At 38.4% G+C, this 11,460-nt stretch overlaps 1 protein-coding gene across 1 annotated transcript in view; it reads right to left on the bottom strand.

Annotated features, from left to right (window-relative positions):
* Positions 1 to 8,933: 8,933 nt before the first annotated feature.
* The window catches only part of LOC119840558 (acetylcholine receptor subunit alpha-like), an 11,012-nt gene continuing 8,485 nt past the window's right edge, over positions 8,934 to 11,460 (bottom strand). Inside the window, exon 10 of the mRNA XM_038367245.1 lies at positions 8,934 to 9,095. Coding sequence (XP_038223173.1) covers positions 8,934 to 9,095 — 162 coding nt within the window. The remainder of the gene's footprint in view (positions 9,096 to 11,460) is intronic.

Genomic DNA, 11,460 nt, shown 5'->3' with positions numbered 1-11,460 from the left:
CATAGGCACTTTTTATACCGATATTCCTACGGGATACGGACTTACGCGGTTTCAACCGCGGGTCACAGCTAGTGTCACCTTAAAGCAAATGAGCAGGCGCAGCGTTGAGAGATAAAACACATACGCTAATAAATGCTAGACTTCGAACTAACATTATGAACTAATTAATTCATTCAAATAACGGGCGCTTCCGTCAAAATATATTCACTGCAAAGCAGAGTGAGCTCATACATAATTTTAAAATATCAAAAGTTTCATTACGCTCCTAACTTATATTAAAATGAAGCGTAAGAACATATTTTGAGTACTCGATAAAGTATAAACTCAACCCGTAATCCCAATCATCGGTAAAACGTGGAATCAAAGTAAACGGAACACAATGCGTTATAATTTATAACAGCGCGGTGGAGAATCGCAAACAAAAGTTGTTCAATGTTATGGCGAGTTTCATTTTTGTAGTGAGGCGAGGGAACAAAAAAGGAAAGTTTAAGTATATTGCGCGCACATTTCAGCTCTAAGTGAATATAGAGCTTTGTGGCGCTGCAAAAGTATTACATCCGTTATTAAGCCGCCCTTCTCCGCCCTTCGCCGCCTCTCATTCAATGCATTCTGTTTTTTTACAGCGCTTTATTTAATTGCGTCCTCAACTTATACCGCACAATTTAAACATTGGGAGTTTTAATTATATGAGACGTGGATTTCCATTTCATAGCTCAGAGAATGCGTTAAAATATTTGTTGTAAAGAATTTAAACTGACTCTCACACTCAACTGCAGATACTGTATGTATACTATAATTATTTTATATATAACGAAGGGTCATGACTATCAGAGTTTTTAGAAAAAGTGACTACAGCAGTTCTGAAGTCAAAATTTACATCTCTTGGCTCACTCATTGCATACAAAACATTTGTTACACAGAAAATTCTACTTCAAATAATAATCGATAACATTAATTTAAGAGTTAATTTTAATTTTAAATAAATAAAAATAAATTAAATAACAAATTTGGAAGTCATCAGATTATAATTAATTACAACACTAACACGCAAAAGAATGACCCGCGTCATCTTAACGGCGTGTTTTAAATACTCGTGATATCTCTCAGTGAACACTTTTTCTACAAAAATCACAATAGTTATTACAAATTGCCAAACACTATTTATTATTATATTCCAATTATAATTTTGTGTCAACGATTTCACAATAGTTTGATTTATTTGCCACAAATAATTTGAATTGTTGTGCGGATGTCACACTAACGTTTAATTTTAAATCGATTGCCAAAATCAATTACAATACGAATCTACAACCACTTAAAAATGGATTAACTATATCCGATTAACTTATCAACTATTTCCTTCTACAACGTGATTTCCGTAAACAAAATAATCGTTCAAAAACTAACTTAAAAGTAATCAGCTAAGACTTAAATAATTTTGCGCCGACATGTAGTATATTTGAAAAGTTTTGATTTATACATTAATTATCAGAAAATGATAAATATTACATTTTTATTATTTAACAAAAGTGCAACGGCATGTTTTAGGACTGTTTCATCAATTTACTGGTTTCAGCAAACTGTGCTCGAGCGAGCGCCAGCCTAATTTATGAATATGAAACTGTTAATTGGAACGTAAATGCTTATAGCGATATATATTTTAAACGCACTCACTAAAACTAGCATGATAACAATTGCAATGGTAATCACAGTGATTTTATGAAACAATGCGAGTCGGCCGGATGTCGGCGGCCGGCTGCAGACCGCTGCCTTAGGTGTGCTATCAGCGAACGGGTCCGCACACAAGCTATAGTCGTTATCCTTGAATGTGAAACTACATTGCGAGTTCCTTGTCAGTAAAACTGAAACACACGGGAAGTGAACTGATTAAGGTCACATTTCTTTTCATATTGCACTCTGATAGGCGGGTGTAATAGTGACATATCGGTCTCCATCTCTAAAACTCTGTATAATAAGCACGTCTCGAATGTTTGATAATAATTACGAACGAGCATCTCTTCATAAGATTGTTCTATAGATGAATATAGATAATATGTTGCATAAAAACAGAAATAACGCGATGTTCCTGAACAACAAGAATATTAGATATTTTTGTAAATCCTAGTTATGTAGCTCTTAGCAAAAACTTATTGGGTAAAAGCTGGGAGTAATGTATAATATAGAATGAAAATGATTGCTTCACACAAATGTTTCCATCTATCAATAAACTATAGTGATAAATCAAATAGTGCATCGGTAAAACTGTATTAATAACGCTTAATGTGAGAGAGATCTAGTGAGCTCCGGAGCTGCGAATGAAATTTAATGAATCGTTTCGACATAATATCCTTAATTGAATTCAACGTTTAAATCCTTTTGCGAATTTTTTCGCTGATATTATTTTTCTCGCCGCTAAAATATGCTATCTAGGATTGTATTTTATGCAATCCAATAAAGGTAGAAAAGAATATGCCACTTTTCCTCTTACTTTCATTCGCCACAATGTGCTCCTCAGCGACTTAACAACCGCAACAAACGAGCGTAGATACTCGCATCAGTGGACTCTCATTGTCGCTGTGTTTATGTTATGTGTCCTGAGCCGTGGCCAATGAAATAAAACCGCGGCGATTCGTCCGCGCGTCGTCCGCGCGTCGCCCGCGCCTCTTCCGCGCGTCGCCCGCCCCCGCCGCACGCTCACAAAGACCATTATCATAATGTCCTTAGTGCCTTCCGACGGAACACATTTACATAATTGTCCCAGCTCAAAGGTGCACAAAGGGGACAGTTTTTCGCGAAAACCTTCCGGGCCAGTGATTCCTGTTCATTTCGGTTCTAATTAATTCATTAACATCGCCTAATGGCGTTTGATGTTATTTACACGTTCGCGTTACGAGCTGCGATATTGTTTGTCTAAATATAAATATGTTACTTCGCTCCTTGTGACGGAATGTTTTAATTAAGAACTTATTCTGATAACGACTTTATGAATGTCGTGTTTATCACTAAAATGACTTAATATATTTCCTGTTCTTTCTTCTACACCTTGGCCGACAGTACACAGAGCAAATTATACATTTCTGAGATATTCGGACTTTACTGGCTTTTTATGGATGTTATACAGTAATGATGATATAATAATCCGCCATAAAACGCTTTATTGTGGCAAAGATAAATAAAATGTTCGCTAATAATGTTTGATTTATTCAGGCGCGCGCTCCGCAGTCATTTATCATTGGTGTGGGCCTCCCAATGCCTCGGCCCTCGCGGAGCGCCTAAAGTCGCAAACACCCCTATTATACAAGACTTTACTTTAAAAATGACTCGCTTTACAGCGGGTTAAATGCAATCACTGGGTAATTGAGCAGAATCGGGAGATCCTATACAATTTTCATTAAAATTTCGTTGACTGTTGGCATTACATTGGATATAATAAATCTGTTTAAGTTTTTAGTTGAGTGATATGATTTATCGCGTCCAACGTTTCTTACACAAAATAAATTATTCAGAATATCTAAGCTTCATTAGATAACATACATTGATTTCCGTTCTCTACATCATATTGTTATTCAATCTTACTAATATTACCAAACGCGAAAGTTTGTTTGTTTTTTTGGTATGATTTTTGGATCTGAAAATAGATAGTTAGAGAACGGTATAACCTCCTTTTTAATGCGTTGTATCATCTCAGTCCCATACGAATATCCTTTGACCACGCAAGCAAGCTCGCAACAAACAGTTAGTTAAACAAACAAAACTATTTACCGAAGCACAGATAAAGAAAGGCTTGAATAAGGCCGCGGTTTGCTCAAAAATCACGTCGATTCGAATTGATTTGTAAGCTAACTAAGTTCAGAAAGCAATTTCATTACATAAAGCTCTGTGCTATTTGCGCGTCCTGTACCCTGTACCTATACTGTACAGTGTACACTAAGCTCATTGTTCCCGGCCGAGCGTCAACGTCGCAGACGCTTCAAACTTCCACTTTCGCAAACATGGCCAGGCTCAGCGCGCTCCGCACGAAACTTGCTTCGCTTTATTTGTTTGCGTGTTACTCTCTGTAACTTTGCTCTTCGTTATTTACGTTTAAATTAGCGAGAGTATCAAAGAACTTTTTACTCATTTACTTAACAAATAGATCTGAAAGAAGGCCAGTTTTATTTTCCTTAGCTCCGAACGCAGGTGCCTCAGTGAAACCATTTATCCGAGCTATCTCGTCGCGCTCGTTGTATGCTCGATGTAAAAGTGAAAAAGTTGTTAAGCCGCCTTTTGTTCCAAGCAGCCGGAGACACCGCACAATGGATCTTTTGTTAAGCTCGTAACATCTGTGTTCATTATAATTACCGTTAAGTAGTGACCGTGTAGCAAACTTTCAACTATTGAAGGACTGTCGGCCAATTTAAATAAAAAATGAATTGAATTTCATAATTCCAAAAATATTTCTGGTATTGGATTATGTTATTAGTTTATCATTAATACATTTCTTACAATGCTATTAAACCGCGATCGTCAAATATCCTAATCTTATATCTTTACTAATTAATTTCGTTTTCAAAAGAAAGACACAGGCGAACCTTAGAACAAATCCTGACTCAATACCATAAATGCGAAACTGTGTTTATTTTTTTTATTATTACACGTCATTACAGGGCGGTTTTATGTTGTAACTTTGTGTCTGGAGACATTTTGGAAGCTAAACTCTGGCAAAGACATCTTTTTAGCGTGCTAAAACATCATCACCTCATCTCATAGTAATTTCTTTGGACAACATGGGCAAACTGGTGGTCGGTAAGCTAGCATTTTATAAGTCATAGTGCAGTTTTTCATGACACGATTATGATCTTATATGAATCGTTTGCGACATAGAAGGGATCTCAACTTCGCGGAATATAAAGTAAGTGTGGGTCAGGAATGTAGAAAATTGTATTAAAGCGATATAAATTGAAGTAAAAGAATACAAGCCAATGAGAAGGCGCCGCTCCACAGTCACGGATGAAATACAACGGGATCATAATGGAGTTCCATTATAACCAGCAAACATATATAAAACCAAGGAAACAAATAAAACATAAAATAGTGGGCTAATATTTAAGATTGATTAGGATTAAGAAACATTTGACTGTCTAGAAATGGACCGTGGCTGTGTGTTTATTTTGTGTAACGATTTAAGATTATCAAAGAATGATTATTTTTATGGCGAGTATTATACGATGAGCATCTGTATCGCTCTGTAGCGTCTTCAAATTGCGCTTTTTGCAGCATAAACGCTACAACATTGCGCAGTACGCGAATGAAAGTTAAATATACATTACGTTTTTCAGCAAATGCTTAGAAATAACCAACATATACCTACCTACTAAACGCCTACGTAATAATATAATTCGAGTTGAGTTTGAAAGAGGTGAAGCTTTATCATTGCTTGTATCGATCGTACTAAACTTTAAAAATTGGATTCGCTAGATACTCGTAGTACAAACAGAACACCAATTTACTTGTACATAAAAACGTCGCCGCCGTACAGAGTGTAGGCTCCGACACGTTCCGCGATTCAGCTAACCTCGCACGCTAGTTTAGCATTCCGCCCGGCGCCGCCTCACGCCCGACCCTAATTAAATGGCCGCCCGAAAGAAAGGAACCAATTGCCAGTGGACATTCACTGACGATAATTGAGCTGACGATTCACTTGCTGAATAACAAGTTCAGCCGCCACACGTCACGACTGTGATAAGGTCCCTTCCGGAGATGATTGGATTTTAACGCTACGACTATGTTACGCTTTCACTCACTGTAAGAAGAGCTGGGCAAACATGAATCATGAAATAAAAGAACAAATCAAACGATAAACATAACCAATGATGATTATTGTTTCGCTTGAAGTTACCAGGTGATGTGGTGATCGACAATGAATATTCGTAGGGCCCCTGCGTATGTGTTGCCAACTTTCGAAAGGTAAGGGGGTGTGGTACCTTCCCGGGGCGAGTTGGCTCAAGTCGTGGTCGATTCCCAAAATAAAATAATGTGGGTTCTCTAGTTAGGTGTAAGCTAAATTAGTAATTATTCGTTAATTAAATACTTATAAAACTGCAAAGATACAAAAGATCGTTTTACCGTTGTAAATATGTGATTAAAGTGGTGGTTTTCGTATGTCGACACCCCCGCCCGCCGCGGCACCGCATTACCGACACTTAATCACCGATAATAAAGTTATGGCATCGCAAAGCGCATTACGTGCATCTGCGACGTGCCTATATCTCCTGACATTTTTCATGAATTGCGCTGATGTGAAATGCAAATGCTTAACTAAATAAGGTAAGAACGTACTTTACTTTTTTAGGAATGAGACATGTCTACGAGGAAATAGAGAATCTTGTATCGAATACAATATGTCTATCGATTAGCCTGGAAATAGAAAGAGTAACGCTCACCGCTTTTAGTCTGCGTCTAGTCCGTCGATCTAAATTAGTGTTCGAATCCTTGAAAGCGATCTCTGTCGCAATTAACCCTTATGTTTCGAACAATCGCTTCGCTACTGCATCTGACTCTACTGAAGTTAAATTGAATAAAATGCAGAAAAGTATTCAAACAATGAATTTTCTTCTGAAGTTTTGCCGCTTATGTACGTTTTGTTTCAGTTTCAATATATTTTAAGTTTAAACTTCGCGGCTTTAAACGATATTGGAAAGTAGTTGCGCAATTATGGTATATTTCAGCTAGAGAATTTAATATTAGGCAAGGTGTTAAGCAAATGACTAAAATTTATCTACCAAATTGTTTATCAATCTGAATAGATGTTAAAGCCATCACTGGGTAAAATTTTAACAATAATTACATTCTTATGAAATAAATTTTCCTTTATGTACCCATAGTATCAAAACTACTTTTATGCAGTTCCAACTAAAATTCTGTGATAACATTACAGTCTTTAAGTTGTTTCTAAAATGATAGTGAAGTGAGGTCATTGTGAAGGAGTCTTTAGGCTGTTAGTTCGATGAGTGGTGTGTAATGGATGCGTCATGCGACACCGCTGCGTACAAGCCTGCCCGCCAGCAGCCGGCGGCCAGCATTAGCATGGCGAGCGCGGCATTACGCATGCATGAGCGCTCCGCCGCGGCCCGTCGCTAAACTGCCGCAAATACCTTCCTTCCATATTTCATTCCTTTGTCACTAACTGGTTTATTCAGCCCTCTTCAGCCCTCTCCAGCGCGACCTGGCCTACACATTCCGCTCCATGAATTTTTGATCTCGACTTATTGACACAGAAATGCTCACGTTTCGCTGTGAATGCTAATTTTATTTTTGTGAACTAACAATGCTATTTTCTTGCAAAATTGTGTCTTTACGATGTTTTTTGATAAGTTAAATGATTTTCTCATTTACACATGGTGAAACGGTTTCATTCCTTAGCTGTTGAATGTTGTCTATTTTTAAACGTAGAATATATAATTATATCTAAGAGCAATAGTATTGCAAACACACCAGTGGGTTTTGATATTCTCTGTAGCGTAAAATGAAGTCTGCTACGTATTAATCCTCTTTAGAAACTATTTTGACCCACAATCTCGTCATATTTGAAATTACGTATTATATACATATCCTATTAATGTCATAACGTAAGATAGCGATTAAAAAACAAATTACCTAAACAAATATTATTTCACATAAACGGAACGGAATAAATCTTATATGCCATTCCACCTTGATTGCGTTACCGCAAACCGCGCCAGAGCGTGAGGGGTTCATAATAGAGACGTTAAATCGCTTTGTTATTAACGATACTGAGAGCGGTGCCGGTGGACAGTCCAGTGACGATATTAGTGAGACCCGCCTCGGGAGCCGAGAGCCGACCAGCACAGTAAGCCGCTTACGAGCCTCGCACCTCGCAGGCCGCCGCATCTCTTCACCTATGTTTGGTTTTCAACAATGTACCGAAATTATTGTATGTTCATTATAAAATTATAATCCAGTTTTTTCGTACCAAAATTATGGTAAGTATTTAATTGTATGCAAATTATATATATATAAATATATATTTTTTTATGTCATAGTCGACAATGGAGCTGGTGGGTCGCCTGATGGTAAGCGCTACCACACGCGCAACTACACGCGTCTCGCCGCGCGCCAAAAGAGATTTTTCTGTTACTAGCTGGTTATAAAATGTTTTTCGAATTGTTGTTACTGGTTGTCCTCCACATGATCAGACTAAAATAATGGATTTTAAACGAATATGAGGCGGCTGGAATTTTTTCTATAAAGCGGCCCTGAACTGCGTCAGAAAGCGCATTAACACCATCAGGTGTGATTCTTTTGTTCCGTCACCTTTGAAGTCTTTTGAAGAAGCAATCCATAGACAAGAGTAAGGTCGCCGGAGAAAGGCGTCGAGGGTGGGGTCTCTTGTAAAGCTGATCGACAATATCGCTCTATTTCCATAACAAAAGCGAACGGAACAAAGCCAAGTTGAGGCAATTTACTAAAAAATATTATGTTTGTTGGTATATCTATCTACCTGCCTGTGTTACTTTGCATACAGCAAGTGGATTGAATAAATAAATTTCATTAAAGAAAACAATTTGACGACAATTTATTTTTCATTTATAAACAATTTAAAAACTAAATGAAGAGAATGAATTCGACTGTTTAAATACATATCAATGTACAGTCAACAGATATTAATTTTTAATGTGTGTTCGTGGAGAACATCTTCGCTTATGAACTGATTTTGATAATTCTTTTGTTTTTTTTGGATAATACAAGAGTGATACTATGACAAGAAAACCACGATCTGATGCCCCCAGAGAAATTTATACGAATTGAAATTCGCAATCTCAGCCACATTACAACCCTAGCGAAGTATCAGCAGACTCAGCTCGAGTCAGGCGGTTCAATTAAGTTCAAATTCTTTGGGATCACTCTTAGGAGAAATCGCGAATGAGCCTTAATTAAAGTGTAATGGCGCCGCGAGGAGCGCTTCCAGTGATTGATACTCGATCAGCTCCCTCGGCTCCCTCCACCCGCCGCTTCGCAGTGCGTGCTGACGGAACTGCGTCGGGCAGCCCTTCCCTATTACAGAAGTGTAAATATACTGGCAATTGGTCGCGGCACTGTCACGTAGCAGAAAGGAGTTAGCGTTTTTTAATTTACCTTTTACAAGAACACGTACTACACATTTAATTATCAAATACAATTTGAATAAATTAGTTTAAAAAAAGAAATATAATCCGACCTATTCGGAATGAAGCGGCAACACCTAAAGGTAGTCCAAGTGCTAAAGGACTCTGCGACTTTTCTCTTCACGTACCGTTATTTACTGTAAATTTTGCATTTAGAAGTCTAACGAGCTCCATTATTAAAAGGTGAAGCTGTCGTGGCTCCAGCGATGCGTCAGTGTCGATCTCGACGCTTGAATCTCGGGAATTGCTTTCCAAACTGAAACATTCCACACTCCGCACACCGCTCGCACGAGCTCGCAGCTCGTCTCGATATTACAGAGTTATTCGGTTCGGGCTCCGTTATTCGATATTAGATCGCACGTTCAACAGCATTCCGGATAGAATTCCACGTGCTATTTATCGCAATACGCTCGATTCCAAGACTCTTAAGATATTTTGATAAATATCTGTACATGATCATGAATTTTAATTACTGTCCCTTCAGCACTGTCATATTGTGATTATGGATATAATACGTATTCAAACGCATTTATTCTAAGAAATTACCTACCTTAGGTATGGTGATTCTACGGAAATCTCAAATGCAATATACTTATAGTTATGTCTAATGTGTGGTAAAACCATTCATCAAACATATACTTTTTTGTGTTGTATTTATTGTTATTTTATATTGATTAATTGTATACTGAGATTTTTGTTTTTTGCCTTTAAAGCTTAAACATATCGTAGTTTAAATTTAATTTTAATGACTTATACGTAATTTTTGTTGCATGTAGTGTCTTGTTAATAAAGAATGTACTTTACCATTGATCGATTGCTTTATGTTTCAAGCTGGTATAATTTTACAGTCAATGGGAAGCATTGAAATATCAATGAAATTTAACAGCGAAGTACGGTTCCGTAGCAGCCGATAACCGGCGTGCTTAAACATTCACCTGCTCGTGATGGCAGCGGGATAGTGCTTGGGAGGCGCGAGCCGCCCATCAATATGTGAGCGCGGCCGCCGGTGTATAAATAACTAAAATGGTAAGTGAAAGCTTCGCGAACGTTGCACTATTCATTATTCACACCCTCCTTACGATCACCCATTTTCTAATACCCATTTCTGTATCGATACAAAAATACCCCGAAACTGCTCTTATCCGCTCGATTTTCGAAATTGACGTCATAATTGGTGCTCTGTACAAAGTACATTGTGTTCCTCGTACAAATCGTACGAAATTAAATCATGTGCTTATGGTATCATAGTCAAGCAGATAGATTATCTATATAGATCATCTAGATAGTATTTTTAATTTCTAGGATCAACAGCGTGCTGTTATGGATGACTGTTTTTATACCATTCAAATGCCTACACTAAACGAGCCATTTATATAAAAAAAATTAAAAAAACAATACCAGAACTACGCTCTTGTCGAAAATTTGAATATGTAAATCGCACAATTTTATAGTGAATATATGCAAAATATTGGGAGCGCAAATTAAATATGCATGGAGAGAATTCGAGTGCTCGCAGTGAAGAGGGTCGGCCCTGCGCGCCGGCGTGCAGGCTGCAGGCAGCGTGCTACCGCGTGTTACAGTATTTAAGAATTATCTTGGTCACAAACGCAATTTCCCGTGCAGATGTATGCTGAGTTGAGAAGAGACCGTCCTGTTATTAATATTGTATTTACTATGTATCGAAATAGCAAGTGACGACGGTAGAGTAAAGTGTTCCTGTTTATTTGAATAGAGCTCATAGTCTCCTCGAATAACGGGTTGGGCAGCGGGCGGCAGGCGGAGGCGGCGGACGTTGTATCAAAAGATGAACCAGCTTTTCCTGTTTTATTAAAGCGTGAAATTTCTCATTTCGCGGGCGCGGTAAGTTCCCCGAACTTGCCAAACATTAACGTTGATAACAAAGGACGATGGAAAATAAAGCGAGAGCGAATCTTCGCTTTGTAGAACTGCGCATATGTATACAGCGCGTAGCGTCGAGCTGTGTAGTGGCCGGTGGAGGTACACATGCCTCACTTCATCTCTCGTTTACCTCTCGTTTACATTTTATTGTGGGAGTCGAGCACGCTTCGGCACGAATTGGGCCAGCTCGCACCGGGTAAGTACCACACCCCCACAGAAAACCGCGGTGAAATAGTGGCATGCCACTGTGTTTCGTGCGGTGAGTGGGGGAGCCGGAGGCCCGTTTCCTTTTCCTCACCCGTCCCAGTTCCGTTCCTTTTTTCCAGTCGTTAATCCATTCCTTTTCCCTTATCCCAAAAAAGCGGGCAGCGCATTCGCAGAGGCCCAACCTTTACGA

The sequence above is a fragment of the Zerene cesonia genome, chromosome 6 (genome assembly GCF_012273895.1).
Source record: "Zerene cesonia ecotype Mississippi chromosome 6, Zerene_cesonia_1.1, whole genome shotgun sequence".
Taxonomy (NCBI): domain Eukaryota; kingdom Metazoa; phylum Arthropoda; class Insecta; order Lepidoptera; family Pieridae; genus Zerene; species Zerene cesonia.
Note: the sequence above shows the minus strand (reverse complement) of the source record. Positions and strands in the feature narration are given on the sequence as shown.